The 21,637-nt window shown below is 40.6% G+C and overlaps 4 protein-coding genes across 4 annotated transcripts; 3 read left to right on the top strand and 1 right to left on the bottom strand.

Annotated features, from left to right (window-relative positions):
• Positions 1 to 1,120: 1,120 nt before the first annotated feature.
• tatdn1 (TatD DNase domain containing 1) lies at positions 1,121 to 4,806 on the top strand. The gene is made up of 12 exons (XM_052532725.1): positions 1,121 to 1,261; positions 1,409 to 1,474; positions 1,663 to 1,712; positions 1,787 to 1,850; positions 2,149 to 2,289; positions 3,254 to 3,296; positions 3,365 to 3,450; positions 3,544 to 3,584; positions 4,009 to 4,085; positions 4,163 to 4,233; positions 4,450 to 4,576; positions 4,649 to 4,806. Exons 1-12 carry the CDS (start codon positions 1,183 to 1,185, stop codon positions 4,752 to 4,754), a joined length of 951 nt encoding a protein of 316 aa, XP_052388685.1. The 5' UTR covers positions 1,121 to 1,182; the 3' UTR covers positions 4,755 to 4,806.
• Positions 4,807 to 5,917: 1,111 nt separating this feature from the next.
• Positions 5,918 to 9,789, top strand: rnf139 (ring finger protein 139). Its single transcript, XM_052532714.1, has 2 exons — positions 5,918 to 6,221; positions 7,298 to 9,789. Exons 1-2 carry the CDS (start codon positions 6,059 to 6,061, stop codon positions 9,142 to 9,144), a joined length of 2,010 nt encoding a protein of 669 aa, XP_052388674.1. The 5' UTR covers positions 5,918 to 6,058; the 3' UTR covers positions 9,145 to 9,789.
• A 1,017-nt stretch (positions 9,790 to 10,806) lies between these two features.
• On the top strand, positions 10,807 to 16,266 carry tmem65 (transmembrane protein 65). The gene is made up of 7 exons (XM_052532738.1): positions 10,807 to 11,358; positions 12,925 to 12,969; positions 13,081 to 13,148; positions 13,296 to 13,350; positions 14,111 to 14,153; positions 14,225 to 14,330; positions 14,611 to 16,266. Exons 1-7 carry the CDS (start codon positions 11,145 to 11,147, stop codon positions 14,743 to 14,745), a joined length of 666 nt encoding a protein of 221 aa, XP_052388698.1. The 5' UTR covers positions 10,807 to 11,144; the 3' UTR covers positions 14,746 to 16,266.
• Positions 16,228 to 21,017, bottom strand: zbtb22a (zinc finger and BTB domain containing 22a). The gene is made up of 4 exons (XM_052532718.1): positions 20,974 to 21,017; positions 20,363 to 20,567; positions 18,386 to 19,025; positions 16,228 to 18,280 (listed from the first exon to the last, which is right to left on the bottom strand). Exons 2-4 carry the CDS (start codon positions 20,564 to 20,566, stop codon positions 17,652 to 17,654), a joined length of 1,473 nt encoding a protein of 490 aa, XP_052388678.1. The 5' UTR covers position 20,567; positions 20,974 to 21,017; the 3' UTR covers positions 16,228 to 17,651.
• Between the last annotated feature and the right edge of the window lie 620 nt (positions 21,018 to 21,637).

The following is a 21,637-nucleotide window of genomic DNA, read 5'->3' as shown; positions in this document are numbered from 1 at the left end:
TAATCGATCTATGAGTATGTCATGATCTATGGTGTCGAACGCAGCACTAAGATCAAGTAAGACTAGAAATGAGATGCAGCCTTGGTCTGACGCAAGGAGCAGGTCATTTCCAGCAATCCATGGATGGTTTCCACATGCAAGGGGATATTTTCCCCGGTGCCTAGCGGGAGAAGACATTGCCTGCGATGTCCATGAGGCCAATAGACGGCTGGATCTATGAGCCCACGAATGCACAATTGCCATAATTTTCTGTGTTTACAGTATACTGTTTTATATATATATATATATATATAAATATATTTTTTTTTTTTTTTTTTTTTTTTCATATTTTTTTTTCTTTATCTGAATTCATGTTACTGCAATGTACAATATTGAGCAGGCCTATTTGCTTTTTTGGTTGTTTGAAAATGTGCCTCCTGAAAATATGCCTTCTGAATAAACAGTGAAAATCAAAGACTGCAGTGTTTTATATAAAGTAGACTAGTGTGTTCCCCCTGATCTGAAAGTGTATGCATATGATGCAAGTATGTGTCATTTTGTCATCAGAGTTACATTTTGACAAAGGAATGTTAGGTTTTGATAGCAGAGTTTAGGTTTTGATATTAGAGTTTCAATTTGACACAGATGTGAATGGTATATCTCCCAGTTTTGTGTCATGTTTACTTGTGTGTAGAGTTTTGGCACAATGAGCGAAGTTTTGCAAAATGTGTTCAAGCAACGGGCAAAAACTTTATATAATAAACCCTATTTGTAATTGCGTGTTTCTATTTTTCCACCAGGTGGCGCTCGGGGACTTTTAAATGTTTTTTATAAGCATATAATTTTGTGCATAAGAAAGTATACTCGTTTAAAAATATTAATTCCATTCTGACAATAAGTATAAATATGTGCCAGAATTCACAATAAACTGTAAATCCTTCTCCAGTAATAATCTAAGATGATTCTGATTGGTTCATCCTGAGCAGCGCTGAGAAAAGTCACAGAGACACGTGACAGCTGTCAACGAGAAAAAAGGCAGCTGGATGGCTTGAGCAAGAGTATTCGACTTTAAATCTTCTATTTAAAGTATTATGCTTGTATAATATTCAAATTCAGTCTAGAATTATTATTTATTTTAGACAACCGATCGACCGCTTCCGGGCCGCGAAGCCCCGCCCACTTCACCACGTGTTCTCTCTGTTTATGGACGCGGTGAGAAGCGCCTGCAGGTTTTATTTTTCTACTGCTGCAAAAATCAAAATGACAAACTTCAGATTCATAGGTGAGAGACGCTGTCGCTAACAGAACCTCATAATGTGATGATTTGATAAACGCGCGATTATGTACCATAGTAAACACTGAGCAGCAGATCTTACTATGGTACAGACAGAATCAGTCACGTTTACAGATGAATGATGTGTTTGTGCAGATATTGGCATTAATCTGACAGACCCGATGTTCAGAGGAGTTTACAGAGGAACTCAGAAACATGAAGGTAATGACAGCTCATTAGAATTCATAACACCCATTATTAGATCATTACACTAATCTACAATCAGTTTCTGAATATTCATGAGAAGTGCATGAAGAGAGCTTCTAATTGCAATTCAGTATTGTGATTCTATATGTGAGATATTTCCGAGTGTGTCAGGATAGAGTAAGATGTATTCTCTCCATGGTCAGATGATTTTCCTCAGGTCATCGAGAGAGCGCTGAAGGTGGGCGTGCAGAAGGTCAGCTAAACACAGCTCATCATGCATAACTCACATGTGATGTGAGAGAGACTGATCCTGATGTTTCCTCACAGTTCATCATCACTGGAGGAAACCTGGAGGACAGCAGAGACGCGCTCAGACTCGCTCAGACTCGAGGTGCACATCCACACACAATCACTCCCACAATCAAGACATTTTTAAGCATTTCTCCATAATCAGATGTCAGATTTTCTAATATTGGTCCATTCACTGATAAATGGAATGATTCTAAAAAAAAAATCTATATCTGCCAATCTCTAAAAATAACCCTAGCCTATTTATATCAGAGATAATAAACAAATGCAGTTTGTTAACTTAAGCATGCAACATAATGCGGTCATGTGACACATCTGTACATGTTTTCTAATTGGTGCACTATAGATGTATTGATACATTAGTATCTGTTGTATGTCAGAGGAGTTCTTCAGTACAGTGGGCTGTCACCCGACGCGCTGCGCTGAGTTCGAGCAGGACTCGGATCAGTACCTGTCCTCTCTTCTGGATCTGAGCCTCGGTAACAGACAGAAGGTGATCGCTGTGGGAGAGTGTGGCCTCGGTAATAACACCATCACATCATCATCACATCACGACCTCATCTTCATCATCGCATTATGACCTCATCATCACATCCATGACAGTATCACATCATCATAACATCACATAAAATCATCATGACATCATCATCACATAATCATCATAACATTATCACATCAAATCATCATGACATCATCATCACATAATCATCATAACATTATCACATCATCACCACCATATCATCATCATCACATCATGACAGCATCACATCTCCCTCACATCATCATAACATCACATCAAATCATCATATAATGACATCATCACATAATCATCATCATCACATTATGACTTCATCATCAGATTCATGACAGTATCATATCATCATAACACAACATCAAATCATCATGACATCATCATCACATAATCATCATAACATTATCATATCATCATCATCATGATAGTATCACATCTTCCTCACATCATCATAACATCACATCCAATCATCATGACATAATCATAACATAACCATAACATTATCACATTATCACCACCATATCATCACATCATGACAGTATCACATCTTCCTCTCATCATCATCATGAAATCATAATCATTGTATCATCAACACATGTTCCCCACATCATCACATCATGACATCACATAATCATCATCATCATCATAATATTATCACATCATCACATCCATATCATCATCAAAAAATCACATCAAATCATCATGACATCTTCTTCACCTCATCATCATCACATTATGACATCATCATAACATCACGTGAAATCATCACCACATAATCATCATAAAATTATCACATCATCACCTCCATTTCATTATCATCACATCATGACAGTATCACATCTTCCTCACATCATAACATCACATCATGAAATCATCACATCATAATTATTGTATGATCACATCATGACTTCATCTTCGTCCTCACACTTGATCTCTGGTCTGACTCTTCACAGATTTCGACAGGCTGGAGTTTTGTCCCAGAGAAACGCAGCTGAAGTGAGTGTGTCACAGATTCAGCTGGTGATGTCTGAGTGGTTGTGTTCATCACGTGTGGTTCTCTCAAGGTACTTCGAGCGGCAGTTTGATCTGGCAGAAGAGACACGGTTACCCATGTTCCTCCACTGCAGGAACGCACACGCAGAGTTCCTGGGTGAGTCTCGTCTGGACGAGTGTGTGTGTGTGTGTGTGTGTGACAGTGATCTGACATAAACACTGTGTGTGTGTGTGTGTGTTTCTCTCACAGACATCATGAAGAGGAACAGAGAGCGGTGTGTCGGTGGAGTGGTGAGTGTTTGTCGTTATGTTTATTTCTACAGCACTTTATTCAACACAGCAGCTTCACAGGAAAATAACAGTGTTAGAGGCCGTTCAAACAGGAAGTGTGTTTGTGTCTAAAAACATTAGTGATGTGTGTTTGAGTCATGATATCTCCAGATGTATTCAGTGAATAAGCTATTCCTCTCCAGGCTCTTTTTTTAAGAAACAGGTTGTGAAAACCTCTTAAATAAATGCTATACAGTTCAGGCTCTTTAGCCTCCTCTGATTGGTCCAGTGTTGTGGTGCTGATGTTGATGAGCGGGCTGCATGTAAAAGTCACAAGCCTCTTAATGTTGCAAAATTCATCAATTATGGAAATAATCTAAAAGACAGGAGTGTAATTCTTCATCTATCTTTTGTCATGACCTGTGTTTCCTCCTGTGTGTGTCAGGTTCACTCGTTCGACGGCTCTCAGCAGGACGCGGAGGCTCTGGTTGATCTGGATCTGTACATCGGTATCAACGGCTGGTGAGATCCACTGAAGGCTAAATGATGTTTGTCTCTGGATTCGTTCATCAGTGACTCTTTCTGTTTCTGTTTCTCAGCTCCTTGAAAACAGCAGAGAATCTGGAGGTGATGAAGTCCATCCCGACCGACAGACTGATGATCGAAACAGGTTCACATTAACACTCACAAACCATCTGTGTTCTGTGTGAATCTGTGTTAAAGTGTAATGTATTTCTGTGATGCTCCGCTGTATTTTCAGCATCATTCCTCCAGTCTTCAGTGTCACATGATCTTCAGAAATCAGAATAATATGATGATCTTAATCTTAATCTGTTGCTTGACTTCATATTTACGGAGAGAGCTCAGTAACATCTTGTTTCTGCAGATGCTCCGTGGTGCAGCATTAAAAACACTCACGCCGGAGCCAAACGGATCAAAACCACGTTCCCCACCAAGAAGAAGTGGGAGAAGGGACACTGTGTGAAGGATAGGAACGAGCCGTGCCACATCATGTGAGTGTGTGTGTGAGTGAGTGTGTGTGTGTGTGTGTGTGTTTCTGACAGCGGAGGTGTGTTTGATTACAGACAGGTGCTGGAGGTGATGGCTGCCGTCAGGGAAGAAGATCCACTGGACCTCGCTGAAACCATCTACAGCAACACCTCGAGGCTGTTCTTCAAACACACTTCATGAGGACGACTGCTGCTTTCACACGCTTGTGTACAATAAATGTGATGAGAGACAAGTGTACTGTTCTGGCTTATTATTGGTATTACAACCACTTGTGTTCATTAAAAATAAAGCTGAAATTATATCTACAGGTATATATTACTTGAAAAACTTGTTGACATGTTGCACTTGCAAATGAAATAAGTTGAAGTTGAAGACCTAAAATGAGGAGAGCCAGCCCTGCAGAAAATAACCAAATTACTAAATGAAACCAATTATGAAAAATTCATTAAATATTTTGATTAAATTCAGTCCTAAATGAATTTTACATATTTTTTCTGCATTGTATTCTTTAATTTTTTTGTTTATTTTGAATAGAATGATAAAATTATTATTTATGCATTCATTATATTAATTTAAACTGGAAATAAAGCTAAAAACAAATTGAAATTAAACTGTATTAAATCTAAATATTAAAAAATACAATGAAGCACATAAAGGCACAAAACTAAATTTAAAAAAGTAAAATTAAACATTAAAATCTAAAAATAAAATACAATTCAAAACATTAAAAAACTTTATTTGTAAGTATTCATTTTTAGATCATAGAAATAATAATAAACATTAATTCATGCATATCATTTTTAAAATGCGTTTTAACCTGACATGCATTTTTCAGCTTTACATTTAAAATAGAAAAAATATTACAGATTTATTTTTAGCTTTTATTTGTATTTATTTAAAGAGTGTGGTGCAGGATCTACATGCAATTAATGCTTAACATTTTCATAGTAACATTTTATTTTTATTTTTTTTATTTTGTCTTTAGCGACCCTGAGTTATATAAATAGCCTACACTTTTATAACAATTAAAAACAGCTGTAAATGTTTTATAATTATTGTTTAGTTGCTACTGATATTATAAATAAATTGAAAATGCATTTTAAATTGTATTGATATATTTTTTAAATGTCTGTCATTATTAAAAATAAGTATATCAGTAAATATAAAATATAACGTAACGTTTTTTTTTAAATATGTTTTTTTTTTACTAAAGCTATATATAAATTAGTAATAAACATAAGATATACAAATATATAAATATTTGCATAAAAATTGCAGTATTAATACAATAGTCGTGTGGATACTAAACCCGAGTCAGTTCTGTGGTGTAGTATTCTGTATTCTGCGCATGTGCGTTGTCACTTCCGCGTTCCTCACGTAGCAACAGCAGCAGAGCCAAAATGGCGACCGGCGGAGATCCTGTGTGACACCGAACCGAGTCCCAACACCGAACCCCGCGGTTTCCGGACACCGGCATCAGCGCCATGGCCTCCGCTAACGGGCGGCTGGGTCAGCACGTCCTGGCAGTGCTGGATGTAGTTCTGCGGGTCCCGAGCGTCTTTATAATCGACGCCCTATTCAACTCGTACTCCGACCCCGGTACCGGATGGACCGGAGCCACCGGGAGAGCGTTAATCCGCGCGCTGGGTGAGTACGGGCTCTCCGCTGTGACTCGGGGTCGGCTCGGCCGTCAATGCTCGTGTGTACTCGTGTGTACTGAGAGATAATGAGCTTATATCGGTGAAGCGGGCCTGAACGGAACCGAATCTGCTCTTATATCACGGTTTGATCTCCGTGTGTTTGTGAGAGAAACCGGACTGTCAGATCTTCGGTCACTCATATGACGCAATGCTCTCTAATCGGGTTCATTCAGTTTGACAGCACAAACTGTCACACAGAGATAACATCTCAGCAGAACTCACACTAGTTAGGCTACTTCACTATTTAGGGTACAGATGTTCACTCCTAGATCTCATTATACCTCTCCAGCTGACTGATCACAGCATAGGTTTAATTAAATGTTGTATAAATATTCAATTGAGGCATTATATAATTAAGTATGTGCTATTTTGCATATGTTTCCGGAAACACAAATCGTGTAATTGAAATCTACAGGCGCAAATATATAAAGTGCGTTTTTTTTTTGTGTGATCGCTACAGAATAACAACATTTTAAAAAGGTAATTGCGAGATTTTATCCCACAATTCATAATTAAATGTGAATTCTGAGTTTATATTTAGGGGTGCTCCGATCACGATCGGCCGATCGTTATGCGCATCTCGTCAGTAAAGCCGGTTCTCTAATCAGTGGTGAATTCCATCAGGTGCGTGATTTCACATAGAGCAGCTGTTACTACACAGAGCCGTTGTTAATAGAGAAGATGCGCAAATCACGTAAATTTTCAGCGTTTATTGGCGCATCTTCTCTATTAACAACGGCTCTGTGTAACAGCTGCTCTATGTGAAATCACGCACCTGATGGAATTAACCACTGATTAGAGAACCGGCTTTACTGACGAGATGCGCATAACGATCGGCCGATCGTGATCGGAGCATCCCTAATGCGGAACGTTCCTACTGAAATAACAGCATTTCACCAGCAGAATATTCCCAGGTAAAAAGTACATATGAAACAGTATTTCCTGCTGAATTGAGTTTGTTGTGTAATGCATGCTGCTGTATTGTTGCGATGCGAGCACTGATTTTCATCCTCTCATTTCCAGGTATTCTGGTTTCCAGTGTGGTTCTGGTGCTTTCTCAGAAGTCCCTGTTCAAGTTCTACACTCTGTTCGTGGCCGTTCTGCTGGGCACCGCTTCAGTCCTCATCAACTACTACGGCACATCTCACATTGACTTCTACAGCGCGTATAACCGAGCGGCGCTGGGCTTCGGGCTGCTGCCGCGCAGTGGAGCCACACTGTGGCTGGGCCTGGCGCTGCTGCAGCTGCTGCTGGGACTGGGCTACGTGGCACTTCTGAACGTGCAGTCGCTCTGCGCCGCGCTGGTGGTGCTGGACATCATGGCCCCGCTGTGCGGGCTGATGCTGGAGCTCCCGGCGCACATGCGTCAAGCGCTAGCGCTAGCGTCAGGGGCAGTTCTCGCTGCACACGCGGCCGTTAATCTTCTGTGGAAGCTCAAGTGGTTCTACTACTCGTGCCGTTATGTCTATCTACTCCTGCGCCACATGTACCGCATCTACGGCCTGCAGCTGCTGCTGGAGGACACCTGGAAACGTATTCGCTTCCCCGACATCCTGCGCGTCTTTTGGCTAACGCGCATGACGGCGCAAGCTATCATCCTAGTGTACGTAGTGCGCGTGGTCCGCTCAGAAAGCGGCCTGCAGCTCGGTTGGGACTTGTTTTGGGACTTAACCAGCAACTTGATCATCAGCGGCTGCGATTCAACGCTCACCGTGTTGGGTATGAGCGCAGTTATCTCGTCACTCGCGCATTACTTGGGACTTAGCATCTTAGCATTCATCGGCTCAACCGAGGAGGAAGATAAGCGACTGGGGTTTGTTGCACCTGTGCTGTTCTTCATCCTAGCCTTGCAGACGGGACTAAGTGGACTGGATCCTGAGGAGCGACTGATCCGGCTTAGCCGGAATATGTGCCTTCTGCTAACGGCAATTCTACATTTTATCCATGGAATGACAGATCCGGTGCTCATGTCGCTAAGTGCTTCACACGTCTCCTCAGTGCGCAGACATGTTCCCGTCCTGCTGGTGTCGCTAGCCCTGTTTGCGCTGCCCATCCTGCTCAGTTACATTCTGTGGCATCACTACGTGCTAAACACGTGGCTCTTCGCCGTCACCGCATTCTGCGTGGAGCTCTGTCTCAAAGTCCTCGTCTCGCTCACCGTCTACGCTCTGTTCATGATCGACGGCTTCTACAATGTGCTCTGGGAGAAGCTGGACGACTACGTTTACTACGTGCGCTCCACCGGCAACGTCATAGAGTTCGTCTTCGGCGTAATCATGTTCGGAAACGGGGCGTATACGATGATGTTCGAGTCTGGAAGTAAGATCCGCGCTTGCATGATGTGCCTGCACGCGTATTTCAACATCTACCTGCAGGCGAGGAACGGCTGGAAGACGTTTATCAATCGTCGCACCGCCGTCAAGAAGATCAACTCGCTCCCGGAGGTCAAAGGTGCACAGCTGAGGGAGATCGAGGATGTTTGCGCGATCTGCTATCAGGAGTTTGCCACGTCCGCGCGCATTACTCCGTGCCACCACTATTTCCACGCACTGTGTTTGCGCAAGTGGCTGTACATTCAAGACACGTGTCCCATGTGCCACCAGCGCGTCTACATCGAGGACGACGGAAACGAGCACACTACGTTCTCTAACAACAACGGATACGCCGCTCAGGGACAGGAGAGGGCGGAGTTTGAGGAGGAGGAGGAGGGTGGGGCTAATGCAGATATGGCCGCCGGAGGGGCGGAGCCTGAGAACGATCTTCTGGAGGACAACGACAGCATCGAGTACGACGAGGAGGAGTGGGGGACACATCCGGGCGCGACGCTCGTAGAAGAAGAGTACATTAATGACGACACGGACTCCAACTGAAGCTGCGCAGATATTTAAATAAATAAAAAAAAAGTTTTTTTGCGAGATCAGGGACGTTATGCTTTTTAATTTTTTTTGTGTTCTTATAAAAGGGCTGATCTTGTGTTTTTCCTGATCATGTCTGGCTGAACGATAAAGAGTGACGTGCTACTGTAATCGCAGTATACCTCGATATGATCACTACTGGTCTCTTGAGTGACCTCTCTTATAGTTGTGTACATTATTGTACATGTAATAAAAGATTGATACACTGACGTTTGACAGTTGTCCACTGGAGAAAGCTGAATCAGCTGTTAATCTCAGTTTGACTGATCTATATTACGCTCTCCAGCAACATCCTTCAGCTCTCCTCAGTATCTGATAGTATCATACGGTGTTGCTCTTTAACCTGCCAGGCACATTTTACAATGCAATTAACACGTTTCAACAAAACACAGCATTTGGTTTTTCTGATTTCTTGTGTTTTTGTTGGATGCAGTAACTCCATGATCAGATGTGTGTTTGATTTCAGGTTAAACTGTTGATTTGCCAAGAGGACTGATGTAAATAAATCACCTGCTTTAGTTCTTTTGTAAATAAAATGATTAAGATAAAGTTCTATGTTCGAAGTGATCTGGAACTTTGCACTTGATTATATTTTTTGAACTTCTTTGTTGTTCGTTTCTTCACAGGTTTTTAAATGTCATTCAGCTATCATTATGTTTAATTCACTTAAACCTGAATCTTTAGATGCATGAGAAGACTGACCACATGGAGCAATTTTAAAATCATTATGTGTAAAATATCTTTAAAGGGCAGGATTAATGCTTATATGCAGACAGATGTCAAATTCTGTGACTTACTGATTGATATTCAGCTGTTGTTAAAAATCAGTGATGACATATTCATGTTAATATACAATTTACAACCACACTCAGATCTTTCATAATTCTGTTCACTCGTCAGTTTTCTATGGAAGCCCATTTCAGCCAGTTAAGAAAAAAATATGCTTTGGTAAATCAAAATTATGCCTTTAAAGTGATTATTACAAGATTTAAAAGTAATAATTATGAAAAAAAATTAATCTATGACATAAAAATGAAATAAAATACTATATTCTCATATTTTAGATACTAAAATGGGTTAATGAGAAAACTCATTCTCACATTGCTATTCTCACAATTTGGGCATTCTCAAAATTTTAAAACTTTAATTAGACTTCTATTGCTACAACTTTTTTGTTTTCTTTAATTTGACTCGGAATATTCTCAAAATATTATTTTTTAGATATTTTTTAAATTCAGCATTTTGATTTGTATCTAACAATCATGGATTTAAGGTCATTTTTTCTATTTTTTAATTCTACTTGGTATGACATAATTTGACTTTTTTTTTCTTTTTTTTTACTCAATTTAAAAAAAAATGTACATTTTTTTACATTTTTAATCTTAAAACTATGCTTTTTATATCATAATTTTGACTTTTTATCTCAACACTATGCTTTTAATATTATAATTTCGACTTATGAGGATATAGTTTGGACTTTTCATCTCATAACTATGACCTGCCAGAGAATGATCCGTTTTTTATTAGGTGGCTGAATCGAGCTTCCGTAGTTTTCTGAATCTAGCCTCGTCATCTACACCATTTCCCATGAAGCATCTGCGGTGCGGGACTACATTTCCCATCATGCAACATGACCGTGCGTCAGCGCGTGTGGAAAGTCTCACGTGTTTTTGAACACAACAATGAATCATAACGCTAAAAACATCGTGTAAGAGGAATCCACTGCGTTTCTTACGCTGGGAGTGGAAAGGCATGTGCACCCGGATCGGGTTATTCTGGTTCGGACACGATTGTCTGCTTAGTCAGCGAAGTGATTGCGGTTATCACCCCTCACACACACCGGACAGTGTGAGCGCACGAGAGGCGCGGCTCCTATCCTCGCGCTGTAGCGTCCCGGGCGGCTCGTTCATGTGAAACAGGGCGTGTTCCGGTCAACAGTGAGTCTCTGCTCTGCGATGATCCGGCTGGCTGTGTTGCGCTCGCTCGTGGCCCGTCACACGCCGGGTCCGGGTCACCTACACGCCCGGTTCCTCGGGACACACCGACGCAACATCAACCCGGAGCAGCTGGAGCTCCCGAGTCAGGCGCGCGAGTTCGTGTACAGCCTGAGCCCGGTGACCCGGAGCTGCTTACTGAAGGAGCTGCAGAGCTTCGAGTCCAAGACTCAAGGTACTGTACTGTAGTCTAGCGACAGAACCCGGGTCAACCGGGCTGACCTCCATCCTCACCCCTTTCAGACCCTTTCAAACAGATTAAAGTGCAGAAGAGTAATAAAGATCGATTGGTAACACTTAACTATAATTTCTCTTTAGTTATCCTTAGTTAAGACATGGGATACTCCTCCCTAAAATAAACCTTTTTTCGTTAATCACTTTCCCTCATGTCCTTCCAAATACGTAAAAGATCTGTTTGTCTTCGGAACACAATTTACACGTGTGTGTGTGTGTGTGTGTGTGTGTGTGTGTGTGTGTGTATGAGAGACAGAGAGGGAGAACCATGATCACCTTTTATACATAAATACTTTTCTTTTCTTTCTTTTTTTTTTTACAATATTGTCATATTTTTATGTTTATATATATATATATATATATATATATATATATATGATGACTATTAATGTATAATAGTGTATAATATTGCTTTATTAATATATCAATTATAAGATTATAATTAAATAAAAAAGAATAATTTCAATATTATATGTAGCTTATTTTTACATTCTATATTATAGGATATTATTATTTTTATCACATTACATTATCACCTTTCACATAATTATGCGTGTGTGTGTGTGTATATATATATATAAAATTATAAATTACTTAAATATCATTTAGGTACTATTATAGTTTGTCTTAATATATTTTATTTTCATTCGAGTTAAAAGGTTTTTGTTTTGTTCTGTTTTTTTGTTGTCGTTTTTTTAATTTTTAATGTGTATTCAAACTAAATGAAAGTGAGAAATTTTGCATAGTCATACAGCCAAAATAAATACGTTTTTTTTTTTTTTTGTTAATTTTTCTTTTTAAGTGCTGAAAATGTTGTAGTTGATTGAGATCTGAACGGTCTCTTGATGTATGTAATAACAGCAGTGTCAGGAAGCTGCTGTTGCTATGGTGACGTGAGTCATGTGACTGACCGTCCCTCATGCACTCATCAGTTTCCCCTGTGTGTGTGTTTGGGATCCTGTTCTTCTTCTTCTTCTGTGTTGAGTATAAACTCGACTCGTGCTCTATCTCCTGCAGCATCTCTGCTGATTCACTTCCTGTACACTAGAGCAGTGTGTATAATCAGACTCAGACGAGAGCTGAATGTGTGCAAGATCGTTACGTCAGAGGTGAGGGTGTGACCTTTGACCTCCGTGACCTCTCATGAACTACTGGAGCTCATCTGGAGCTCTGGATATGTGACTGTAGGTTTATCATAGTTTAACATCTACATGATGGGTTTCTGTGAAGCTGCTTTGTGTTTGTTTAGCGTTTATGTAATGCTTCTATTATTCCACCTCAGTTGAAGATGCTGACATGGCAAAAACATTAAATAACTATTCTTAAGTAAAAAAAGAATAGGTAGGTAAAATGGAAGTAAAACACATTCTTGTTTTTATTTTATTTAATGAAAATGTTTCCTCACTGCTAGTTTGTGTCTTCTATATTAGCGTAGCATCACATAACAGCTGTGTGTTGTCTATTAGCGTAGCATCACATAACGGCTGTGTGTGTGTGTGTGTTTCAGACTCGGAGGAATCGTCTCCGCTGACGGCCGCTCAGTTCAGATACAGTGAGTCTCTCTCTCTCTCTCGCTCTCTATCTCTCTCTCTCTCTCTCTCTCTCTCCGCTCGTTTCAGCTCATTGTGATCGTTCTCTCAGCTCTGGATCTTCTTCTTTCTAGTTCTCCTGCACAATGCCATTCCCTTCATCGGCTTCGGCTTCCTGGATAACGCCATCATGATCGCCGCCGTGAGTCACACACACACACACATCAGCTCTAGAGAGTGGAAGTGCAAGACAAACAGAGTCCTGGAGTCATGTTCTTGTTTTAGATGTTCATTTAATCAAAAGCTCTGTGTGTTCGTCTCTGTGACGCATGTGATGCTGTTTTTTAAGGGCACTCAGATCGAACTGTCCATCGGATTGACACTGGGAATATCCACCATGGCAGGTATACACACACACACACACACACTCGCACGCACACACACACACACACACTCAAACACACCCTCTCACACACACACACACACATTTATTCAGGTGACTGTGGGTGAATCTCATGAAACCGGTTTAAAACATGTCAGAAGAAAAGTTCTTCTTTAAAATAAAACCAAAAAACTTTTCAAGTCCATGATTCCATTTTTTTATTTTTAATCTAATTAATTTTGATTTAGTTTTTACATTCAGTTGTTTGTATTTATTTTACATAAAACCTCTAATCTTTTTTGGAAACATTTTGTTGTTCTTGTTTCAACTATTACTTTTGGTAATGATTATTTTGGGTTGTTTATTATTTTTTATTTTTATTTTAATGTTATGCATCTGTATTAAAATTTATTTCAGTTAAAGTTTATAATCTATTTGTTAGTAAGCATTTTATTTTAATTGTATTTATTTAATTAATAACTTTTCATAACTCAAGAGCTCCAGTTTGTGAAACCGTGTTCTGATGTCATCTCATATAAATCTGAAGTATTGATACTTTATCTGTTGTACGGATTTTAAATTAAATGTAAATATGTCTGGACATGTTATATTATTGATGATTTTGGGGCTTGGAGTCATTATTAGTCATTAGTGCTTTAATTGTTGTGTAATGGGAGAGTAACACAGCAGGAAGAGGAAGTGTTTACAGAGATCTGGTTCTGCTGAGATACAGTAGTGTGTGTGTGTGTGTGTGTGTGTGTGTGTGTGTGTGTGTGTTTCAGCCGCGGCTCTGGGGAACCTGGTGTCTGATCTGGCTGGACTCGGGTGAGCAGCTTCACTGAGTGTGTGTGTGTGTGTGTGTGTGTGTGTGTGTGTTAGTAACGCTGTGTGTGTAGTTTAGCAGGTTACGTGGAGGCTCTGGCTACACGCTTGGGGATGCAGATTCCTGATCTCACACCCAAACAAGTGGATATGTGGCAGACCAGAGTCACCTCACACATGGTGAGACACTCGTGTGTGTGTGTGTGTGTGTGTGTGTGTGTGTGTGTGCCCACATGAGTTTGCATGCACATGTGAGTCAGCATTTTCTTATAAGTGTGCGCACATGAGTTTGTTTGCGTACATTCAAGTGTGTGTGAGTTTGTGTGTGTGAGAATTTGCGTGTGTTTGTGAGCTTGCGTTAGTGTGTGTGTGTGTGTGTGTTCACTTTGTTAATCTGAACTTAAGCAGTTTCTTAATCTCCTGTGTGTTTGTGTGTGTGTGTGTGTGTGTGTGTGTTCAGGGTAAAGCCATCGGCATCACTATCGGATGCATTCTGGGAATGTTTCCGTTGCTCTTCTTAAGCGATGATGATGATGATGATGATGATGAGGAGAAGAAGAAGAAGACGATAAAGAATCATCCAAACTCTAAATGAAAGGCTTTCTATGTGCATGACAACATTTATATCGACAGAATGAAGAAATCAAGCAAAAGAACGAATGCTCACGCGTTAACATCATCACCAGAGTAATGAAAACATGTTTAGAGAGTAGCTGGTTACTCTAGAGATGAGCACGAGTTGAGTTTCTCTTCATCAACACTATTTCACAGGTCTGTTCACAGCACGAACGATAACTCTAACGATTGATTCATTACTGTATTTGTCGGACTATAAGTCGCACCTGAGTATAAGTCACATCAGTCCAAAAATACGTCATGACGAGGAAAAAAAACATGTATAAGTTGCATTTATTTAGAACCAAGAACCAAGAGAAAACATTACCGTCTCCAGCCGCGAGGAGAATTAACTAGCACTGAGCAGCACAGAGCGCCCTCTGGCGGCTGGAGACCGTAATGTTTTCTCCCGGTTCATGTCAAATTAATTTTGATAAATAAGTCGCACCTGACTAGAAGTCGCAGGACCAGCCAAACTATGAGAAGAAGTGCGACTTATAGTCCGGAAAATACAGTACTTATAATGATCTCTCCACACTACGATGATAACGACAGAGGAACGATAGGATCCTTGCTTTAGTCCAGACTGGTTCAAACAGGAATATCATTCTGTTCTCCTCTGATCGTGTCAGTGCTGTTTAATCTATATTACTGAATATTAATAGTCTTATGAACCTGAAGACTGTTGTAGTTATTATTCTCGGTGTGAACGGGCCTCTGTGGCTTGTCTTCACTGATATTTCGTCTGGTTTGCTGTTTCTTCAGATTCTAGCAGCATGTTTCTCTGCGAAGCGTTTAGTGAAGAATGAAGTGTGTTTTAGTTTAGTCTGAAGTGAATAACTCTCATCTCTGCCAAACCTGGGTCAAACTGGAAGCAAGGGTTAAGAACATTTACTGGAGATTGTATCTTTGCAACATCATGAAACCAAATATATCACATATCAATATGATTTAAACTGGAAGTAGATTTATCCTGAACAGCACAAACTGTGTGTTAGCGTATGCTAATTACTGGACACTATGCATTATAATAAATATTCATGTATATGTAATTATCGCACAGCTGGACATGTAGTCTACTTTACAATATTTCAGATTCTGATTATTTTTGTGAGACTACATGGAATATTTGTACTTTTATAAATTAGTTTGTCACTGCACAGAACTATTGTAGTGAACCGTGCACAGAATATTAGATTTGTTCAAAGATATTGATTAATGTTATTTGTGAACATGCTCTAAATGTCATGTTGTGTCACTTTGATTTGAATTCATATTTGTTGATTTGATTTCAGTCATTCGATCCAGATTCCAGTTATATCAGAGAGTTACAGGAAACACTTCACAATAATGTTTACATGAACTAACAATGAAAAATACTTCTTAAGCATTTAGACTTTATTGTGAAGTGTTACAAAAGTATGAAATGGAATAACATCCCCTGAAGTTTTCACACTGCAACTGATTTTAATAAAATGCTTTTATTGACAATATAAAAATCCCACTGCATTATTGTGGTCATCATTCTTCTGTACAGTCTCGTTGTATATTCAGATCTGCTACATATGAGGAACTACAGTAGAACACTGAACTCTTAAAGATCAAGCTTCTTTGTTGGCGCCAAAGGGTCCATGAAGAACCTTCAGCATCCATGGAAACACTACAGGTTCTTCAGGTTTTTAAAATCTTCAAATAAACGATTCGTATACGAACTGAGCATTGGAAGGTTCTTTGGGAGATGATGGTTCTTCAATGGCAATCCTGTTTTAAAACCTTTATTTTTTAAGTGTGATGAACCACTAAAGCCTTTAATAGTGGAAAAGGGTATCTAGATGATTCAGATGTTCTTCACACTAAGACGAAACGCTTCACTGAAAGGTTCTTTGGGGAACCAAAAATGGTTATTTGATTAAATTAAATGCAAAAACCTTATTTAGAAACCAATTATTTCCTCGCTGTTCTCAACAACTGTCTGTCTACACCTAAAACTAAAGGTATTTTATTTGCATCGATGGTCCCAAGAACAACCTTTCTATTAGACAAGAGGTACTTAGATTATTAAAATGTTGTTCACACTTATGAAAAATGGTTAACTGAAACATTCCTTGGGAAACCAAAAATGGTTCTTCAATGGAATTCAGTGGATCATTTAAAGAGTGTATTTCCTTGTCCTATAATGAATTATGTTGAATGAATGGTTCTTCATTGTGGAAAAAAATAGTTATTATAATGTATTTCACACTAAGAAAATAAGTTCATTAAAACATTCTTTGGGAAACCAAAAAATGGTTCTTTGAGGAATTTGATGGAATTCAATGCACAGGTTGGGAACCTGTATTTATAAAGACTGTAGTTGCTCATCCTGTAATCAATTTTTAGACGGTGCACTCCAATAATTTCCTCTCTGTTCTCAACGACTGTCTGTCTACACTTAAAAAAAAAAAAAAAAAAAAAGGTTTTTTATTGGCAGCGATGGTCCCAAGAAGAACCTTTAACATCCATGGAAGCTTTCTATTAGACAAGCGGTACTTAGATTATTAAAATGTTGTTCACACTAAGGAGAAATGGTTCACTGAAACATACACTTTGGGAAACCTAAAATAGTTCTTCATTGGAACTAATTGGAACTTTTATGTGAGTATTTCCTTGTCCAATGTTTCCTTTGATCGCAGCAAATGTCTGTCTACATGGCACCAATTGTTCCATTAAGAACAGTCAACATACATGAAACCATGTTACCATAGTTTGTTATCTCTTAAAGAGAAAGATTCTTTATTGGCATTGGTGGTTCTATAAAGAAACTGGTTCTTTGCGCTAAAAAAAAAAAGAAACGTTGACTGAAAGGAATGTCATGACATTGGCATTCAATGCAAAAACATTTTAATTTTAAGAGTGTATTTCCTCGTCCTGTAATGAATAATCCTCCTGTTCCACCTTCACTTGTCCAGGTGCACCTGCGTCCTCATTTTGACAGCCGGACGTCGTCGCTCCCTGGCAGTGAGCCTGATGCTTGAGGAAACTGTCTCTCCAGACGATCTTCTTGCCGCAGAGCGCGCACTCGTACGGACGCAGGCCTCCGTGAGTCTTGACGTGTTTGGTCAGGTGGTGCTTCATCTTGAAGCTCTTGGAGCAGACGGGGCAGGCGAACGGACGCAGGTTCAGGTGCTGCATTTTCACGTGGCGGTCGCGCATGCTCTTCAGCGTGTACGCTTTGCCGCAGTGACAGAAGTGGACTTTGGGAGTCGCAGAGAGAGGAGAGCACGGGGAGGACGAGGACGACTGCGAGACCCAGGAGAGCTCGGACGGGCCCGGCGCCAACTGGTCGGACGTCGGCGGTGGCAAAGGACGCTGGGAGATCTGCCCCGTGGCCTTCTCGATTTCGTTGTAGGTCTCGAATGCGCCGTCTGTTTCGTTCTCCTCGTCTTCGTCCAGCAGCTTGGCGTCTGACAAAGTCCACTGGTTCCACAGTCCGTCCGTCTCGCTCTCTCTGAGACGTCCGTCCGACTCGACGGCTCCTGAGAGAAGACAAGAGCAGACAACAAGTCAAAAACACGTCGGTTCTCCACGCTTCCCCCTGGTGGACGGGCGCTAAACTGCAGTGATGAAGAAGCTCCACTCACCGGCCTGGTGTTCCTCACACTTCACTCTCACTTTGTCTTCATCCAGCGGCTCTCCGACTCCTTCATCTGCTTCCATCCGCCGCTGCTCCTCGTCTTCCTTCGCTCCTCGGAGGCGAGCGCGGATTCGGTGCCTCGCGAAGTCCGAAGTTTCGATCGACGGCAAAGTCGAGATGGGGAATGTGTGGAAACCTTCGTCTCCCGCATTCGGGCTGCATTCGGGCTCGGTTCGGACGGGGAACGTCAGGCTGCTTCTGCTCCACCTGCTCTGAGTCGGACGCCTCCATGTGGCCAGCGGCGGAAGCGCACTTTGTGGCCGTTTTTCCAGAGTTTGTTCGCCCACCGCTCGCTCCCCGTCCTCCGGATCGGCGAAGCAGCAGTCAGAGCTGCTGGGCGACTGGTGACTGGAGGACGCTGCCCCGCCGGGGCTGAGCTGAACCAGAGGTCGTGACCTCTTCAGGATGTCCGTGCACTTGTCCACGATGTGCCACATCTGCAGGAAGCTGGCCACCGTGACGTAGTTGATGATGTCATCGCGCACGATGCTGAGCTGACCCGTGTAGGCCGAGTTTAACACGCTCTCGAAGGCCAGAGGGTCCATGACGGAGGGAAGAGACACCGTGGTGACGTTCTTCAGCAGAACCTGGCAACAGAACCGCAGTGTTCAGAGCCGCTCCAGTTAGAGCTAACAGACATCACTATACTTCCCCAGATGATTAAACACCGTACAATAAGACAAACGTTCTGTATTTCAAGTTTTCTGAAAAGTTTTGTTTAAATAAGCAAATAAACCATTATCTAATTAGCATACATCATTTGCATATGGTTCCAAAACAGAAAATCTAAACATTGGTTCAAAATTCTTGTATCATAAATCAGAAAATTCCGTCAACAGACAGAAAACAAACACATTTTCACCATGTTTTGAGGAGTAAACTGTTGCAAAAATCAGTGTGAAAAGATAAAGGGACATAATCTGAAACCTTCAGAATATAGTGAGGAATAAAACTGTTAAGTTTGGTGTATGTAAGAGAAAAGAGTGCTTTAAAGATATAGACTGAAATCTAGAGATAAACTGCGATAAAATAATGTGTATTTGGGAATTTTTTTTCTTTCCAATAGTCTGAAAGAAGACAAGTTATGGAGAAAACAATGGTTTTGCTTTTTGTGTATCACCTCTTAATACCATTCTAAAGGCAAAACTTAGGAAGAGTTTGATTCCCGATGTTAAATTAATTGTAAATACCTTCAACTATAACTTCCAACCTCCAAAATCACCAAAAGTAAGATGTTTGATCAGTTTATTTGTTTTTTTTTTTCAAATATAAGCATTACAACAATGTGTTACACATTTTCTGAAGCGACGTCAACAATAGATAACCTAAACAATGATCTGTTGTAACTTTTTGCTTAATTTTAGAAATATAGGAACAATTCAAACCGAAAACAAGTTACTTTTTAATCATATTTAAACAATTTTTGTTCATATGAGTAGCGCACACACTTAAGCACAGCGTACAAAAGAGCGCAAAAAGGTGGCACGCAAATGAATGACACAAGGCACATTAAAAAACGTTTTTTGGAGGGGTTACCTAGGTAAAATTGACATTCCAGACACTAAATATCACATTACTGGGGTTGATTAACCCGGAGCAACAAAAACCGCTGACATGATGACGCCCAGCTGGTAATCCAATCGGAGTAAAGACTAAAGAGGTCAGGGGAACGTTAAAATAACGTGCTATTTTCGTTAAGAAAACTTTCCTGGCTAACCAAAATCAAACCTTAACAAACTTTACATTCTGGGAACCAAAAGTTGTTAGCGGCGATCAAAGCATAAAATGTCAATCAAACTCGAAAATCAAACCGTCAGAATCTAACCGCCAAAACCAAACAGTCATAAATATGCAAATGCGGCCATTCACGGGGACTTCGCATATGTAGAGTGTGAAATCAGTGTGAAATCGGTTCCACACTCACCTGGTCGTGGAAATACGGAGAGGATGCGGCCAGCACACACCGGTGCGCGCGGAACACCTGACCCTGCACCTGGATGGACAGGTCACACAGCTGACCCTCCTCGCGCTGCCGGTTCAGATTCTCCAGGACCGAGGCTCGGACGCTGGGGAAACACACCTGCAGCACCGGGCCTGGCGGAGCACTGCGGCCGACGAGCGGCTCCATCCTGCGGGGAGAGAAACGACCGCGGAGGAGATGAGAGCCAGAGCCGAGTGCGGATCCGATAACACGGGTATATGAGCACACACAAGCCGCCAGCAGAACCGCTCCGGTCAATCCGTCATCAGATATTCACATTAAACGCGTTTCCTCCGCCGTTATTAGAGTTCAGGCCCGCAGATCAGATCTGCATCTCATAATAACACTCTATAATAACACACTTCGAGCTTATGAGCGCTTATAAACGCTCGTCTGAGAGCAGATGATCATGTGTGTTTACATCAGATCCCACCCTACACGAGTCACCTAAGCGCACAGAACCCGCTCGTTTTCATTACTAACATCTATCCGATGTATAAATCATACTCTGATTCGTTTTACGAAATGAATTATGAATGTGTTTATGATCTCACCTGCGTTCACTGTGATGGAGCTCTGCGGAACAGACATAGAGACACGCCCCCCTCCTGAAGACCCGCCCCTCATGTCATATACAACTTAGTCTATGTAGTTTACAAAGAGTAATTATAGTTTCACATAAATGCAATCAAAATGAAGCGGCGCACGCGCCTGTTTTAGTATAGAATAGAACTGAATAGAATAGGGTCTTTATAGATGCACCATGCAGCATCCATGTGACAGTGTCACCAGCGGAAGGTCAGGTTATTAATATTAACTAGGTTACGCTACAAGCTGCTCTACCAGGAAATTTGTGTGTGCGTCATTAATATTCATGAGCTGACGTGCGCCGCTTGCTGTCTGGTCTGACGTGAATTCACAAACATCCTCCCGTAAAGAAATCTTTAAATCATCCCGCATTATAGAACCATTTTCGAAGACATTTAATTATTATTATTATTATTTTTATTTTTTTGTATTTTAGAAATTAGAGTATTTTTTACTCGTTTACATGTTTTTGTTCCTTTTTGAATTATTAAACTGGGACATTTTACAAAGATTTTTAATATTAATATTATTATTATTATATAAATGAATGCATACATATAAAGAAATAACAAATTATATTTTAAACTCATCTTTTTTTCTAAAGCACATGTTAGCTTGTTTGAGAAAATA

This window comes from Carassius gibelio, chromosome A19 (genome assembly GCF_023724105.1).
Source record: "Carassius gibelio isolate Cgi1373 ecotype wild population from Czech Republic chromosome A19, carGib1.2-hapl.c, whole genome shotgun sequence".
Taxonomy (NCBI): domain Eukaryota; kingdom Metazoa; phylum Chordata; class Actinopteri; order Cypriniformes; family Cyprinidae; genus Carassius; species Carassius gibelio.
Note: the sequence above shows the minus strand (reverse complement) of the source record. Positions and strands in the feature narration are given on the sequence as shown.